Source organism: Carlito syrichta, unplaced genomic scaffold (genome assembly GCF_000164805.1).
Source record: "Carlito syrichta isolate Samal-C Ts95f unplaced genomic scaffold, Tarsius_syrichta-2.0.1 Scaffold301693, whole genome shotgun sequence".
In the NCBI taxonomy this organism is placed as follows: domain Eukaryota; kingdom Metazoa; phylum Chordata; class Mammalia; order Primates; family Tarsiidae; genus Carlito; species Carlito syrichta.
This window is the reverse complement of record NW_007245789.1, coordinates 749,281-767,816: the sequence shown is the minus strand read 5'-3', so window position 1 is coordinate 767,816 and position 18,536 is coordinate 749,281. Positions and strand designations below refer to the sequence as shown.

General features: G+C 49.6%; 1 protein-coding gene across 2 annotated transcripts in view; it reads right to left on the bottom strand.

Moving 5' to 3' along the window:
• FAM19A5 (family with sequence similarity 19 member A5, C-C motif chemokine like) overlaps nucleotides 1-18,536 on the bottom strand; it is a 274,406-nt gene that overhangs the window by 42,155 nt on the left and 213,715 nt on the right. For both annotated transcript variants that reach the window (XM_008055131.1, XM_008055130.1), the window contains exon 3: nucleotides 5,919-6,046. In XM_008055131.1, the coding sequence (XP_008053322.1) occupies nucleotides 5,919-6,046 (128 nt within the window). The remainder of the gene's footprint in view (nucleotides 1-5,918; nucleotides 6,047-18,536) is intronic.

Here is an 18,536-nt window from a genome sequence, read left to right as displayed (position 1 = left end):
GCAGGCTGAGAGCAAGAGCTGTCGGCCCATCAGCAGCCAGTTAAGGGCAAGATGAGAGAAGAGACAGCACATTGGCTACACACGTGATCAGAGGCAGCTGTAGTGTGCACACCCTCGGAATCTCCGCTCTTAGGGAAATGTGCTTTTAGTGTAATGAGTTTCCATGAAATTCAAGTTCCAGAATACAGCTATACAAAAATCCCACTGAATGTTCTTCACCCCCCACAACTGTGATTTCATGCAGTACAGAATTAAAATGTGGTGCTTAATAGTGAATTTGAAAAATAGACTTCAATCTAGCTGGTTTATTCTGATTTAGGAGATGGTATAGCTCACCGATGAGCATCTTGCAATACATAAACATCCCCCAAATGTGGCAGAGCAAACACTGATTAGAATATTTCTGAACGTCAGTAACATGTGCAGTGTGCAGCCCCAGACAGGGAACATCTGCAGAGACGACCTGCTCGCGTGCGTGGAGCTGAACTCCCCACATCGGCCCCTTCCCGTCTGCCTTCTCTTCTTTCCTTCCCCAGCTCTGCAAGCAGAGTTCAAGGGCACAGGCAGCCAGGGTAGAGCTGGGAAAGGTGAAGGAGGGTGGATGGCAGTGGAAGGTCTGTCCCTGCAGGAGCTGGAGCGGGGGTGCCAAGAAGGGATACTGCTTATATCTTGAAGAGATTCTGGTAAGTTCACCCAGGCCTTGCCCAGTCCAGACTAACACCCACAGAGCAAAGTCAGCCGAGAAGGCAGAGCCTGGAAAACCACACCAGATGCCAGTTTATCTCCGGAGTCTCCCCTCTGACAGTGGATTTGTGACTTTTCCTAGCCACCTATGATGATAAATATAACTCCTATGTGCAGGTGTATGTTTCATCACATGGCCTTCCTTTCATAACATGAGATGCACTCTCACATGTTTAATCTGTTTCTCCTCCTTTTAAATGCTGATCATGATCTACTAAATTAATTTCACAACCTGCTAACGGGGTGACGACCTGCACTTTGAAAAGCAGAGATCTCGGAAATGCAAACATCAGCATGTGCCTGGGGTCTACATTCAGTTAATCAATTATTCCATGTATCACACATAATGATGCAGGCCCTGTGAGGGGATAGGGCAGCAGGACCCCTAAGGACCATACCTGCCCTTGATGGCCCACATTCTGGTTGAGACATAGAGAAATGAACAGCAGCAATCAAAACAGCAAAGGGGATTGGGACATGACATGGGCTCAGCTCCATGGAGAGGGTGTGACTGGATGATGGGGCAGGCAGTTGTATGCCCCAGGCCTTGGCTGCAGGATAGGGTCTAAACTGAGAACATGGCCTTGGGATAGAATTAGTGGTAATCATGTAATCACCAGGTCTCTTAAAATCCAAGTTATGAGAAGATGATCATCTCTCAGAAAACCAATTTATGGTAAAATGTGAAAGCCCATATAGTACTGATTTACCATCTATAAAGAATCGAGATGCAATCGTACAACTGGGATTATAAGTTTCAATTCTATGGTGTTTGGTCCAAGAGCTCAACTAACCTTTTAAGAAAGCTTTGAAAACAGGTTATACCACAGGCCAAGGATTCTATTAGGAGTTGGATTTTGGCTGTTCTCAGAGACTTCTCAAGATACTTGGGAAGATTACAGAGCATACCCTAGTCCCTTGGAGTAAGCACACAGTCACTCAATAAGATCTGCCAACCCAGTGCAAACACGGTGTCTCTGCAGTGACAATGTGACACACAGACCAGGAAAGAGGTCCCCAAGCTCCACCACACACACTCTCCCCAATGAAGGAAAGCTGTGCCCCTCCAAGTATGAGAGGTATCACTCTCTAGGAGAACTGAGGCCCCTCAGAGTAAATTTCCTTGTCTTGATTTGCCCAAGTTGGGACACCATTTTTCTTCTGCCTAGGCGATAGGATTCTCCTGCTGTAGCTAGACTAGCACCTGCCCATGACCCTGGTCATTGCAACAGGTGCCCTCCAGGGTGGGCCAAGACTTGGAGGTTCCCCAAAAAGTGTCCTAGTAATGAGCAGGTAAGTATCTCAGTCTTCTGAAAGTCTGAAAGTGGGATCTCATGCAAAACCAGGGTCAGCTTCTGAAAGTGGGGTCTCATGAAAAACCAGGGTCAGCTTTTGAGTAAGGCAGACCAGGGAGATTCACAGCAACCTCCTTGGACTTCTGACCATATGGTTCTCAGTGGTCATTCAAACTGTCCCAGGTGCAGTATCCAGCACTGTCATACCAAGCACCGAGGCCTGTGAGGCTGAAGGGAATGAGAATCTGCAGTGGTCTCCACAAGGTTCTCTGAACACATTAAGAACTAGACAAGTACAGCTTTTGTTACAAATGCCAAGAAGACTCACACACCCCTTCTCTCCCCCATATCCCTGGGGCAAGGTCAGCCACTGTCTCAAATACCCCAGAATGGGAAACTTACCACTTCCCATGGTGGGTCCTACTTGGCTTGGACTGAGCTGCCATAGAGAACACATCTGATCCCTGTCTCTGCCATATGTGAAAACAAGGAGGCTGGTCAAACAGTCCTGGTCTGGCATCTAGTCTAATAGAAGGGGGCCTTGACTAGTCTTGATGAGAAAGACTCATATTATGAAGGACTAAACAGGAGTGAGAGAAAAGAAGGACAGGTGTTCTTAGTGAACACAGGAGATGGTGAAGGTTGATTATAGAGTTCGGGTCAACAGTGAAGAAATGAACATACTATGAAGCCCACTTAAGGGCCTTTTTCAAGAGGCCTGCTGTGTCTGTGCAGGGCCACTTCCTTGTCCCCCACTTATCGATGTGGGTCCTGCATGCCAAAGACTTTACATACCTCTGCCCATAGGGGGATCAATGGATCTGCTGCAATGAGCTTGTATGGGGACTAGTCATGGAGGCGGAGCAATGAGAAGTGTCCCCTCAAATCTCGCCAGTAAGAAATTGTCTGATGGGATCAGGGATTCACTCTGCAGGGAAATGAAAATGTTTTGAAACTTGGTAGAGGTGGTGGTTGCACAATACTGTCAATGGACCAAATGCCACTGAATTGTTCACTTTAAAATGGAGAATGTTATGTGTTATGTGAATTTCATCCCAATACACTATTCAAAAACAAAATTTGGTGATGCCAGCAACTTCCAAACAAGAACCAAATCCCATTTCTACCGATTGTCTCACCTGCCTCAGAGGGCAAAGATGGACCACAGCCTGTGGCCAGTTCTGGCCCTTGTCATTGGCTCAGCAGGGCTGCCAGTGTCGGTGAAGGACACTTTATCCACTGTGAGCTCTCTCTGGTGAAGGACACTTTATCCACTATGAGCTCTTTCTCAGGGTCTTTAGACTCCCTAACTTCCCATCTCAGTAGATTTAGCAGTAAACTCTTAGGAATTTATAAAAGTAAATTCCTGAAGAAATGTGGCCTAGATGTTGGCCTGGGCCCCTCACTGGAATCAAGTCAAGAAAAGGAGGGAATTCATCAAATGACAATCAAGAAATGATAGGTCATTGAAAGCACAGATGCAGAGCTGCACTAAGAACTGACTGTCCTGCAACCCAGGACTAAGGTGGCCGTTCATTTTGACACTGGCTTCCATGAGGGAAATAGGAGGCTGCACCTGGCCAGGGTCCACAGGTCGAGGAAATTCACTATGCTATTTGAGTTGATTTAGACTTGGGGATGTATCTTGACACCCGGGAGACTGGGATGTGAGTAGAAAGGAGGGGTTGGGAATGCTTCTGTCCTTTGAAGTCACAGATACTCATCTGACTCTTCCAGAATCTCCAAGGCAGGGGGCAGAGCAGGAGGTAAGCGTTGAGAAGACGTGAGAAGCCCCAACTCACCCATGCCCACACTGAGGGGTGCTGAGGGCTTGACAGATGTACAAGGCCTGATAGTCACAGCTACTCCCATAGGCTGCTTGGCCTTGACAATGGTTACAAATGTGGAAACTGAAGCCAAAGGGGAACAGTAACATATTCACAGTCCTTCCATACCCCAGGACCCGAGTCAAGATAAGGACTCAGGTCCTTAACCCATAGGCCTATGTCCTTCTAGGGAATAGAAGCCTGTCCAGCTCACACTTGGGAGAAAGAAGGCTTTCCCTGGCAGGCAAGCACAACTGGACACAGCAGGAGATCCAATGGGTCTGAGGGCTCCCCTGTCTAAGCTTCATCTCCTCTAGGTGTCAATTCAGAGGGCTGGGCTGATTCACCCAAAAGATCTCTCAGTCATGGCCATATCTTCTATGTGCAGAACTGTCCCCTTCTCCCAACTCCTGGTCACACTGATCAGGGGATGGGGCTGAGGCTGTTCAGTGGGTTGCTTGTTACAGGTCTTTGCCTTTCCAGAAACATGGAGATGGAAATCCGTAGAAAGAGCAACTTCCTCCTAGACTCCTGTTCTAAAGCAGCAGCCGTGCCTCAGAAGCCCATCTGGGCACCCTCAGAGCAATGAGGGCAGGTGGCAAGGAAGCATGCAGCAGATCATCTCATACCTCCCAGTAATTATTTGCTGCTACACAGAACACCCATAAACAAACACAGTCCAAACACCCCAGGAGATTGGCTCAGGACAACTCAATCATATCCTCTTCTGTCCTGTTCACATGGCTCTGAGGGTGGCACTAACACCTGGACTTCAAGGCTCTTCTAGACGCCCATGTTCTAGGCAGGTGCTCCTAGGCTGCCATCTACATGCATTTCCACAAACACAAGAGGATTCTGGAAAATCCTCTGGAAGGCGTGAGGTGCTGCCCCAGTCTGTCTCACTGACAGAAGGTCTTCTGGCTGCAGCGGGCTACCCTACAGCTCTCAGACCATGTCCCTGAATTCTGCTCACTGGAGCAGCTGCATCAAATTGGCCTCTTGAACAAATTACTAAAACAGCTCATCTGAATCACACAGAGACTCTAGGGCAAGAAGGAGGAGGCTTTTCCTTTGGTCCAGTCTATGAGGCTGCAGTCTGCTGCTCTCTGTGCAACCTCTGGAAGAGACTCTAATGCCAGGGGGTGGGGGATGGAGTGCTTCCAGGTCCATTCGCATGGCTCTCAATCTCCCTGACTTATTCCCACCGCAAGGAGCCTGGACTGCTGGCAAGGAACTCCTCACCCACTCTAATCTTCACCTTTCAATATAAAGGTCAAGCATGGAAGAACCAGTATCAGGAGCCGAAATCTGCAATCCCTATGGGGAATGCTCCGTGCCAAATATATATGGATGTGGGCTCCCTGGCCTGCCCCACTGCAGGGGAAAACTGCCTGCAGTGTTTAGGGTGTGTCTGGAGGAGTTTACCTTCAGAAAGGCCCAGACCACTTTGCTTTCCTCAAGCTCTCACCCTGTAGAAAGAGTAGCTTCTGGGACAGGGTCAGTCATGGCTTCTGGAAGTTCTCTAAGTGTCCAACTCAGTGGGACAGGGAGGGAGCAATGCACTTAGGGGCTCTCAAAGTCTATGGTGTAAGTGACCATAGGCCAGGTTTAGGGAAAGGGAGAGTACATTTGGTTGAAACCCTACCCCGCCCTCAGCCTGTTTCTACAGACTTTCCCATTGTCCTGGGGGAATTATCTGAAGCTCATTTTCAATAGATGTCCACATTTCCTCCAGCCTGGAGTTACAGGCATACCTGCCCCAGAAATAAGATGACTCTCACAGGTTTTTGTGCCAGGGCATGAATTTAACCTCAGCCCCTGCATCTCCAGCGCTTAGCCCTTGTGCACTCACTGACCATCTGCCTGGGGACAGGCTGTTGAAATTCAGCCCCAGAGGCGGAGGTAGGGAAAAACACAGGCTGATGACCTCTGCAACAGTGGTATCAGTTGCAGCCCTCCCCCTCAGGGCTGGGTTGTAGTCGCCACCCCTCGTTTGGTCCATGAATTGCTTGCCCCTCCTGATGCACCCACAAGAAAGCAAAGGGCCACATACCGTAGTGGTCTTTATCCTCCCACCAGGTTGCGTGCATGTCCAGCCTGACCGGTTGATTAACAGGTCACAGCCTTCCCCCTCCAGGCATGGGAGCATGTCACACCACTGCTTTGTCTTGATGATTCTTGCTGTGGGAGAGAAAAGACAGGTAGTCAGCATGCTGCTCATCCAGGTCACAAGGACATCACCAAGGAGGCCTGTGTCCAATGGTAGGTGGAAAGACCCCAAGGGCAGTGCCCAGAGTGACCCCATCCAGGGACAGTCACACAGGGAGGTTCAGCCAGGCAGCTGTGCTTCCTCCTGGATTTCTGGTTTAGTGCTCACTCCCCAAGTTAGGCTCTGCCACCAGTCAGTCACAGACCAGTGAGTAGTGACCAGGGGTGTTGGAGACATTTCCATGGAGCAGAGCTACGGCCCCTTCCTGGAGGATTGAACACGCCAACCTCTCCTTTGTCAGAAATCCACTGAAGAGCCAGGAAACAGCAGGAGGAGGAGGTTCCCAGTTGGAACACCCCTCAGATGCACTGAGGGCCTGAGGGTGGCCCATCCACAGAATAGGAACCGAGCGAGCACCTGATCAGTGCTAGAGTGAGGCTGGGCTGGAGGTGGGCTGTCAATGTCCCATCTGGCTGATTGACTGGAGGATTTTATAGCAACCACAGCCCCCAGCCCCTGTGTCTCAGTTGCAAACCCCGAAGCCATTCCAGCACCAGCAATGTCAAGGATCCAAGACTAAATGACTTGAGTCCTTAGTCATGACCACTGGACAGGGCAGAGGGATCGGGAACTGCTGGTGAAAGGCCAGATAGCTGGGCAGTGGCAGTGACTGTCCTGTTAACACATGAACCCTGAAGTCCACATCAACTTCTTCCATGCAGAAAAGAATTGTATTTATCCCCCTCTCTGGAAACCCACCCCATTTTGTGGCTGATGGCTTTCAAGGCTAGACAGGCAGAAATTGCTCTAACCCTAGAAGTAAGGACTTCATAATGGAGTAAACATTGTTTGCATTAATGGAAACTTCATTACAGAAACCTCAACTATTAGTTTTTTCTCAAACTGAGAAAAAATAATTTGTTCTTCTTAAGGCACATATAATTACTTTCACCACACTTTTATAAAAATGGCACCTACAAACAAGAATTATAATCCAGTGGGAAAGTTTGGGCATTCAGATCAGATGCCAGCCACCTGCTGAACATCACTTTTATTTAAAGCTATTATAATCTTGCACACTTATCATATGTATGGGATTCTACAAAAACTTTAACCCCATGGTTGTAGACTAGAAGAAACTTTGGATCCTATATTTTAAAAAAAATTAAAATATTTGGGCCCAAGGCCCCCCTAGAGAACAGATGGCAGTTGTCATGCATTTGTCCAGTTACCTGGTTAGAGCCATATACCCCATGCTAAATGCAAAGGTTATTGACTACATGTGATCCCTTTCACACTAGTGCTGGAAGGCCCTGCATGGCCTTTCATTTTCCCTTCTGTGTTCCTCACCCATGCACAGCGTGTCAGACTCTCCTCACTGTTTCAAGTAGAGCCTTGGAATTTATCTAGTACAGATAGAGGTAATTTACATATTAAGAACTTTCAGTTTCCCTGTTTAGATTCCTCTTTCCTGGAGTCAATGTCCCAGCAAAGCAGAGAGCCCTGTGTCTGGGCTGCAGTCTCCTTTGCCAGCCCCGCTGGGCGGGGAGGATCTCGGTCATCCACACCAGGCACAGGCTGCAGAGACCTCCAAGAGGGGACCCTAGTCTCCCCGGTCTCAGTCTCTATGGCCCCCACTCCTGTCTCCAGTTCGGACCCCCTCACAGCTCCCCTAGGTCCTTGGCTCCCTCCTCTCTCCAGGACTTTCTCTTCCATTTCACCTCTTTTGTTTTTCTTTAAAAAAATAATAGAACTGTCAATTTGCATAAACTAGAACTATAGTTCCCCATGATACTCATTTACTAAAATTTCTCCCGAGATTTCTCACAGTAGGGGAGGAATGACTACTATATCAACAGTTATGCAAATGTGTATGCGTGTACACGTGTGTGTTCAGACACAAAATCCTCCAATCAGGAGACAGGCCAGCTTCACAGCCCCATACAAAAAGCGGCCACTACTTGAATTATGCTCTGAGGTTCCCATGTCTTGAAATTCTTAACAAGGAGTTCTGCAATTCCATTTAGCACGGACAAGCCCATTATGCCACTGGCCTACAGGTAGTGACTCTCCCTGTAAGAGCAGTGGGCAACAGAGGACAGGGGCCCTGGGAGAGAGCTCACCCTTCACCCTTACCAGGGTGTGGGCTTGGAGTCATTACAGGGTAGGTGGATCTGTGGGTCTAGGGGCATTTTGGAAAACTGACTATGGGACAGCATCCTTGCTAGAGTGACTGTCCTATCATCGCCAGTTCTGACAAAGCAGGAGACCATGGAGAACAACAGAGAGGAGTCCTGGGATTGATTAGTCATGCCTACTTCTGGTCCAGCATAGGACCCTGTGGAGGGTGTGCTGCATCCTGGCCAGTACTGCCCACCCATCCATCTTTATACTCACAGCCAGAGAGACGGGATATCTAACAGCCAGGCATTCCTGAGACCAGTTGCTTTCCAGGCCAGTGCTAAGGAATGAATTGTATCTTCTTCATGTTCTTAGATTAAAGCCTTAACCCCCCATATTTGGAGATGAAGCCTTTAGAAAGTAATTCAGGTTAAATGAAGTCATGAGGGAGGGACCCTGATCTGACAGGATCATGTCTTATGAGAAGAGCCACCACAGAGTTCTAGCATGCCTGCTAGAGCTCTCTTTCCCTCTCTGTTTCCCTAGGCCTCCATGTGAGGACACAGCAAGAAGGCACCATCTACACGCGGGGAATTGGATCCTCACCAGTAATGGAATCTGCCAGCTCCTTCCTCTTGGACTTCCAGCCTCCAGAACTGTGAGAAATAAATGTCTGTTGTTTAAGCCACTCAGTCTGTGGCATTTTGCTGTGGCAGCCTGAACAAACTAAGAAAGCCAGGGAGACCATGAGACTTGGAAATACCCCCCGTTAAACTGAAAAGTCAGGAGTGGAAAATACTCCAACTGAGAATCAGAGTGGTTTCCCCCGCAAGGAAGGAATTGTGGTTGCTACAGCAGTGCATGGGGACAGGGATCCTCCCAGCTTCCTGGGGCTTCTCCAACATGAGCACCCATCCTGTTCCTGAGACCTTCAGAGGGACTGAACCACTCCTGAGCCTCCATCAGCCCTGTGAGATGAGCACCTCAAGGGACCCAGGCTAGCATTTGTCATGCATTTTCCTGAGGCCTTTTTCCCTTTCTACCAATTATTCTTGTGGAAAGTCTCCAGCAATGGTATCTCCCATCGCTGATGATGCATCATTTTGGGTAACAATAAATATGGTAGAAAACCAACAAACACAACCTTCAACCTGCTAAGAAGCTACAGGAGTAAAACACACACAGGCCCCAATCCCAGGAATCCTATTTTCAGTGACTGAGAAAAGACCTGTACAAATTATAGAAAAAGAGATGTGTGTGTGCGCGCGTGTGTGTGTGTGTGTGTGCACGCGTGTGTGTTTGTGTGTGTGTGTGTGTGTGTGTGTGCACGCGTGTGTGTTTGTGTGTGTGTATTGGGGGAGTGTTTCTCTGACAGCAACACTGAAGAATAGACTAGGAAGAGGCTCGAGTGCAGCTTAAAAGGGGTCCCAATGTGTTCCCCATCTGTCCCCTTTCAACTGTGCCAGGGCCTCAGAAACCTGGTCCTAGACACAGTCTCCTTCTGCTCTAAGCACCAAAAACGGGAACTTGATTGTCTCAGGTGAGGCAGGCTCTTCAACTGCAAAATGAAAATTGAAGTTCTGCAGGTCAGGGTAGAGCATCAGGAGGTGGGTTCGGACCTGTTTTCAGGGTAGGCTGTGAGGGGGCAGAAGGGAGATGGCTTGGGCTCAAATCCTTCGCTGTCCAGCATCAGCCAGCAGCCCTCCAGGTGGCAATGGCATTCATCCTCTGGGATGGGATGTCTGGGAAGAAAAGATGCTGAAGGGCACAGGAGACAGTGCAGGCTGAGGCATCAGGCTCAGGGCTCTGCTGGCCAGTCCCCATGAACAAGCATCTTTGGAGCCCCTTTTGGCCAATGATGGAAGTCATGGAATGTCACTCAGTCTGTGGGGCTGAGGACAGTGGACAGATGTGCCAGGAGAACTGCCAATCTTCCACATCTTAAAGGCCTAAGCACATGCCCGCTTGTCTTGTGGTGGGTGCCACACCCTGGAGAGGAGCCTTGGACTCTCTGCCAAATATGCGACAAAGTGCACAGTGGTGCCCAGAGTCAGAAAGAGAGGAAGAAATGAGGTGTAGGAGCCTGATGGCTGCCACGATGCCTGGCACACACCATACACATGCACAGATACATGCAGGTGCATACACACACACAAATACACTTGTGGGCACATGTAACATGTATGCTTACAAACACATGTATACATACATGCAGGAACAGCACTCATACATGTACACATATACACATATGTGCATGCACAGACGCACAGATATGCATGTATACATGTACCCACACCCCACAGGCACATTCTCATGTACACACATAAGCAGGTCACTCTGTGGTCTTGCCTGGCAGGCAGCATTTGTAGAATGAATGGACAAGTAGTCACTGGCCCTGCCCCATCCCCTGGGCCTGGGTGTGTCTGGGTGCCAGCCTTTCTGAGGGCACTGCTGGGCCGGCACTGAGCACACACTGCCTTTTGTTTGCTGGCAGGAGCTCGGCTCACTCACCCAGCACACTTCCTGCTGGAGGCGGTTAGAGGCACAGCACTGGGCCACTATGTCCCAGGGACAAAGAGGCCTTTCAAGCAAACACTTCACAATTCCATTTTACCCGGCCACAGCCGAGGAGGCCCCTCCTCTGGTCCTGATGTTGCAGCAGCTCTCAAGCCAGGGGTGGGTGTCCCCGAGGAATGATGGAGCTTCCTGAGGGGAACGTCCCCAGGGGATGACAGAACTTCCTGAGGGGGAGTGGGTGATGTGAAAGTATCTGAAGCCCAGGCTTTGGGCAGACAGTCTACATGGGATAGCCCAGGGGCTCCTGGGCACCCAGCAATCAGGGTCATGGAGTCTGATGCATTGCCAAGTCCCCAGGGAGCAGGTACTTGGGATGTGACTGGAAAAGGGAGCCCATGAGCCACAGCCTAGGAAGGAAGGGAAGCTCAGGAGGATATATAGGCATGGGTTTGTCCAGGCTGGACCTACTGGGCCCAATGGAGACAAGTTCTGCCAATCCCAAGCCTCCGATGGCCCCACAGCCCCTGGGATACAGCCCAGCCAGGCCTCAGCCTGGCCACTCCCTTTCTCCACCTCATATACCTCCCCAAAGGTTCCACCAGCATGGCAGCCTCTGCCCCAATCCCCAGCCATGGTCTGTGTCTCTCACACATACTACTCACATATGTAGACACAGGAACACACGTATACATACCATACACATACACACGCAAATTCATACACACACACATCTGCAGCATGCACACATGAGGACTTGCTGCTAACCCTGCATTTATGAAGTCCCCTGTGCCGCCCAATTTCTCTAGCAGATTTCTCTGTTGTTTATAGAGCCACTTGTTCCTCTCGCTGCTCTGGCATCCCCTTTTCGTGCACATTCAGGCTGCCTCCTGGGAAGGAGGCTTGTTCCTGGACCTCCCATTCCCCAGAATGCAGCAGCTACTGCAGTCCAGATCCCTGCCAGTGACAGAATGGAAACCTTGAGCTCTATGAGGGCAGAATGCAGGACATGCCACCCAGTGAGTGTGGGGAGGTGGCGATGGCAGGATGGGAACCATGGCTTGGAGAGGAACAGGCCAGGTGATCTTTTAAATGGCATCCTGGAGCAAAGGGCTGGGAAGCAGTAGGGGCATGGCCTGGCCCCAGGTCCTCAACACAGAATGGTTTGGACTTCCAGCCAATCTGCCAGAAGTGATTGAGCAGGGGTGTGGAAAAATCTTCATAGGAGCAGGAAGCTGGCAGGGTGAGGTGGAGTGGGGTAAGGTAAGGTTTGGCTGCCCCACAGATACTAAGCTGTGAGAGCCTGACCTCACTGGGGAAGGCATACACATATATGACTGAAGCTCCCAGGGCAGAGCAGGCTGGCATCGGTTCGAGGAGAGGACAGGAGAGACTTGGACAGGGTGAGTCCAGGGAGAAAGAGGAAATATTCATGCTGAGCACTTTCCTCATGCCAGGCACTGAACTAACATTTAACAATCTCTCTGGGACTTACAGTCAGTGCTACCATGACCCCAGTGCAGGTGAGCAAGCAAACAGGTACAGAAAGCTGTAGAGGCTGGCCTGCAGATACAAAGCAGGGGAGGGGAGGCCCTGAGGGTCAAACTTCCAAGAGTGTTCAACAACAACAACAAACTGATGATAAAGGGATACAATTAAAAGTAGGGGAAGAACACTTTTGTGTTAAAGTGATTCTGCCTTGTTAAAAAAAATAGAAATCGCTTAAAAACGTCCATCCTCCATGTAGAATGCTCTCCCATCTCTGCTGGCCTGGATGCTCATGTGGAGGGCTCCTCTGGGTTCTTCTTTCCTACCCTTTGGAATCTCACTCATGTTTCCAGAGGATGTAGTGGTCTAGCAGGGGCACTCACAGGACTTGCATTGGGTATGAGGTACAATAAGGTGACCCATGCTCACAGAATTGATCTCTTCTCTCTGGCTCCCCCTCATTCAGAGAGCTCAAGCCAGGTGTGACCACACGTGGGACCTCCCACGGCCCTCACTGCACCTCCCCAGTAGCATAGCACTTTCCACTGGGCAGTCCTAGGTGACCAGCCAGCTAATGGGTACTAGTTGGAGCTACTTTCCATGGGCACTGTGCCCCGAGGCAAGAGAACCCACCAGTGTCTACTGCAAAGGCTAGCATGGTAGCCCCTCCTCCCAGCAGCCAGGGGCTCCCATGCCTATCCTTGCTCAGATATAAGATACCTAAAGAAGCTTGGAGAACATTTGGTCTTAGTCTTGGTTGTCTTTATTACATCAGGACTGTGAGGCCACAGTGAGGCTTGTGGTTCCTTTCAAGTGTTCTTATCCAGTCAATTAGGGACATACCATTGACTGGTGGGATCAGCCCTGAGCCACTGTCTCCTGGAAACAGCGCTCAGAGGCCTAAGGATTCTCTCTACCTTTTATTAAAAGTGTGCATTTTCGATCATTGCTTTGCTAAACGGTGATGTGTCCACATGACTCTCTGAGCTATGACCACCATGTTTCTTAGCTTTGGACCCCTCCCCTACCTTGGGGAGGTGAATATCTCTCTCTCTCTATCTCCTCTCTCTTTCTAATTTGCTTTCTAAATAAGCTGTGGTTTTTCACCTAAGAATAAAAAACAAGCAAAAGAAAAAAAATAGTAGTTTCATAGTTGAGGTTCTGATCTGTCTTACTCTTTTATCTTCTGTAGCCTGCATTTTAGTTAGCTCCCAATAAATGCTCAATGAATATATTGCAGGAAAAAGATGAATTTTAAAAATTGTGCTTTTCAATGGTAATCTAAAGGTAGGACAAATGCAGGTATGTTCTGCATGATCTGGAGGGGCACTCATCTCCGAATGCTGTCTAGGTGGTCCACACATGTGAGGTAGGAGTGTGTGTGCACATGTGTACAGTGTGTACATCTACCCATGTGCATGCTCATGCATGCATTCACACAGAGCAAAGACGCGTCAGTTCTTTATTCCCCATGTCAATTGCAACAGGAAGAAGAGGTGGAGCTTAGATGCATCACTTGGGTGTGCTGACTGACCATCAGGGCCACAGGTTGTGCGTGCACGTAGGACCACACTCTGCACATTCACTGCCTTCTCACACCCTGTCTTGGAGCAGTTCATTAGCAGTAAGTGCAGCAGTAAATATGCAATGAAAATCTTTTCTGTTCCTAGTCTCTGCAATAATTGGATTATTCCCGTTTAAAGCAGCGCTTAATCATGCTGCAAGGCGAAGCTTGTCTTCACCCGAAGGAGACAGCTTAGACAAAGTTACCAGGAACTCGCTATTAAAAGTGCCTTCTGGGATGGCTCTGGGTTAAATATAAGGTGTGATTACAACAAACAAAGCCACACAATTATTAACACGATTTCACGCAACACGTCCTTAAGTATGTGAGAGCAGGCCTCATTGAATTGAACCGCGAAAGAAAATTTAAACGTCAAGCAAACCAGCAGGTAGATCTTTCTACCCTGGAGCCCAGCACCAGCGCTGCATCGCTAGAAACATCTGCCCTGTAAAATTAATGCCGCAAATTTAAATTTTATTGGTTTTGCAGTTTTGTTTGTGTTTAATTTGTAAATGGGTTTCAGTTTATTCCAGTTTTATAGTCTAGTGAAGGCTCCCAGCTTTGTGTTTGTTCATATTCCTGCAACATTATCATAAAAACAATGTAGGTCAATAATGGGGTGCAGGGAAGGAGTTTTTCCTTAAAAGGATTTTTCACATTATTTAAGTCTGAGGGAGAGTGCTCCAGGCGTTTGCCTGTTATCAGGCAGCATGGAGCTGGTCAGTGGAGCAGGAGGCACAGCTGGTGCCTGAGTTTTTAACAGGGATGGACCAAAGTGGTCTTCCCATGAGTGAGGACATTGCCCTGGTCATGTGTGTGGCCTGCAGAGCCCAGCTGGACTGAAGCCTGGGGATGCTGAAGGGAGCCCAGGTGGTGCCTGCCCTGTGGCCAGGAAAGCTCTCAGGTCCTCCCCATCCCCAGTCAAGGAGGCATCAGCTCCTTTGAGGTCCCACTGCTGGGGTCACAACCGTGAGACACAGGATTCTGGATAAAGGCATTCGGAACAGTACAAGGTATAGAGATGGAGCCAAGACACAACTTTGTTTCCCATTGTCCCCTGCTGGACTTGGGATATTCTAGCAGAGTGTTGTGGTTATTTTAGTTACTCAATGGTAACAGAGCATCCTAAGTCACCTGCAGTCTCACACAGCAATTAGATGCTGCTCCCAGGTAATCAAGGCATCAAACTTGATTGAGGACTGATTTATTCTGGCTTGCAGCCAAGTCCATGGGTGTCTGGGTGTGGCCTGATCACCTGCTTCTTTCTCCTTCATCCCAAGCAGGGCCTAGGAGAAGCAGGCTGGAAAGTCTCAGAAGGGTGCTGTGTTGATCCTGGGGACTGTTCAGCCCTGGCTCTCCCTCTTTGGAGCACATTCCCAAGGCTTACAGGGCTCTTAGGAGGCCGGTCTGCAAAGTCTTCTCTGCTGCCTGCCTGCCCAGCACTCTTGCCTTCCAGACTGAGGAGTTGCTTCTTCCACAGGAGTCACCCAGACCCCAAAGCTACCTTGCTGACCACCTACCTCTGCTCTCAGGACAGGTCCAGCATCCTCAGCTGAGGCCTCCATGGGTTCCAGACTCGTTCTTACTGAGATTACCAGCACAACTTTCTACCAAGAAACCTCCTCCTGCATACCCTTCTCCCCCACAGATTCCTGATGCAGGACCAGGGGCCTAGCATTGCCCAACTGGTTTCTGGTGACTGCCTGGGAAAGTGCTGCCAGGGAGACCAGTCTTGCCCCCAGCTGTCTGGTGTTTATTATGAACCCACCCAAGCTTCTGGGCACTCATATCCCTGCCTCATCTTTGCTCAGATCTTGAGATGCTTTTGTCAGAAGAGAGAAGCCTCTGTTCAAGTCGACTTCTGCAGAATATGCCTCGTCTTCAGTCTGGTCTCCCTGTGCTGCACTGGCATCTCCCTGCCCTCAATGGGTAGAATCGTGTGAGTCAACTTCTTCTCTCCCAGCTCAACTCATTCAATGCACCCATCCTACAACCCTCTTTCTCTTCCTATCATTACCATCACCGCCACCATCATCCTCAGCATCATCCTGGTCATCATCATCCCCAGTGCCATCATCATAATTACCATCAGCTTCAGCATCATTATCCCCATCATTATCAACATCTTTATCAGTATCACCGTCATCATAATTGCCATCACCGTCATCATCATCATTCCCATCATTATCACCATTATCTTTATCACTATCACCACTGCCGTGATCACCAAGGTCATTGCTTTTATCAGTATCACCATCACCATCATCATCATCATCATTATCATCACATTGATCATTGCCCCTATCATGATCATTATTATCAACTACCACCATCACCATCACTATCATTGGCAGTTACCTGGATTGTCCCCTTCCTGTGCCACATACATGGTTCCCTTCGATCCTATGGTAGTTCTAGGTGGAGGCTCTAATCAGTAACTTATTTCAGACATGAGCAGGATGAGGTTCAGAGAGAAGTAATGAATCAAGCCCTAACTGCACACTGGTGGCTTCTTCTCTTTCCAGCCCAGGTTCCTCTATTCTTGGATCCTTTCCCAGTGAATTCCAACCAGGTAGCTCCTTTCTGTGTCCACAGCACAGGTACCTTGTGTATCATCCTGCCTCATCCCTTCAGGGATGCCCTTGTGCCCTTGGTTTCTTTTCTGATCCAGGGAGCAGGAGAGCTAGCATGCTTCCTTTAGAGGATTCCAAGGAAAGCCCTTAATTTCTTGGGCCCAGGGAGTGGTCCTCTGGGCTCATGGCCAGGAACTCAGTGCCCACCAAGGTCTTCTTGAGCTCAACTCCCATCTTTCTCCATCAGAGCTACGGTTTCTCCAGAGGGCATGAGCATGGGGTCCAAGAAGAACCTATATTTGTCCCTGCAGGACATCCCCACAGGATAAATCAGGGAAAGACCACAAAACACATGTATGGTTGGGCAGGTGGAAGGCCAATGCATGATCTCAAGTCCATTCTCAAGAATGCAGGAGCAGAAGCCCTATGTATTTCACTATCAACAACCTTCAACCACTGTAGAGGACAGCTGTTATCCAGAAGGCCCTTGCAGCTGCACAACCTCACGCCTGCTTCTTTCCTATTAGCAGAGGACTCTATTTGACCAGATCAGGAGCCTTCCTCCCCGAGATCAGCTGTAATACATTGCTGTGAGAGGGACTACCTAAAGGAGAGTTATGCCCTGGGGTGGAGGGGCTCATCCCAGACCTTCTGCCCACAGTGAGCAGGGGCCTGTGTCCTCTACAACCTGTGGAGCCCCCTTCATTCATCTCACCTTCGTTCTCTACCAGAGGAGTTCTTCCACCTGCCTTGGTCTACCTGTGGCTGGCAGTTTAGATGACCCAAAGCCCGTATGAGCATCTCAAAGTTACTCCTCAGGAAAGGTTCATGGTGGTGGGTGAAAGACTGAGACAGGAGACCCAGAATCCAGTGTTTGACTTCTGAATTCAGTGCCACTCTCCTTCTTTAGATTGAGCTACACAGAAGGCTCTATGGCCCTATCCTTATTGAGCATGACCTCTGTGCAGAGACTGACACTCCCTCCTTGGCCTCATGTGTCCAAAATGATGCTGGGAAGTGAGCCCATGTCCCTACTGCAAGGGCAGAAGCCTCAGCCTGATCCAGGACAGGAGTGGGAGGAGGTGGCAATGTTTCAGGTCCCCTGACTCTGATCTTTCTCTTCAACAATGCTGTGATGTCAGTGAGTAGGTGAATTGGAAGTCATGAGAAAAACTGCTCATGGAGCAGGGTGCTGCCGGAGTGAGAGCCAGGGCCCCAGGACAAGGTTCTGAGGCCGGCCAAGCATGGGGGAGCAGACCCTGAGCCCCCTCATGGGCACATTCAAGATGCGCTGCTGGTCCTAAACAGATGCAGGTTGGGGGAGGGGCTGGGCAAACACCCTCTGTGTCTGGCTCAGAGTGTGTGCTCAACACACCCTCAGGAATGAGTGAACACATTCCTACATGCTCCCAGCCACCATGAAACCCAACTTCTAACAGGCTGGTCACTTGCTCAGGAGTTCCCAGTGGCTCTTCAAGGCCACCAGGCCAAAGCCCAAACCTACCCATGGGGCTTACAAAGTCCATCCCTGAGACTGTGAGTGTCTACACCTCTCACCCTGGAACCTGGATTCTAGCCGCTCTATGTCTGTCTAGTCCTTGAGACATTCTGCCCTGAGCCTGGTTGTACCTCCCTCCACCATGCCAGGCCCAAGCCGCCCTCCTCATTCCCTGAGCCTATCTGGACCCATCAGGCCCAACAGGTATCCTTCCCATAAAGGCCGGATGTTTGTTCAGGCTCCAGCACCTGTGGACAGTTCATTGATGCTCCCCATGAGCTGCTTTGCTGCTGTGTGGCACTTCCTCTCCGACCCCAGAGCCCACACAAAGTGCTGGGCCCTCTGAGAAACCCAGTTCACACAGGGCCAGCTCACATATCCTGAGGGTTCCCCATGCACAGGCACCCAAGTTCACAGAACAGCCCAGTTACTTTCCTTGCAGACAAGTGTCCTTAAACAGGATCCTCACCTTTGACAAGTGGGAACTTGTAGCATAAGATCTCAGAGCCCAGAAAGACAGTCTTACCCTCAGAGTAAGTGTGTTCCATCTGCCAGGAGCTCTGTGGCTGCCCGGCCACCTGGGGTCCCCCATTACAGATTAGCCCCAAGAGTGAAGCGAGATCTTGAGTCAGAGGGATTCAGGTGCCGAATTTGCTGAGCTCTAATAATAACTGGAACACCGGGCTGTTTATTGAGTTCATTTA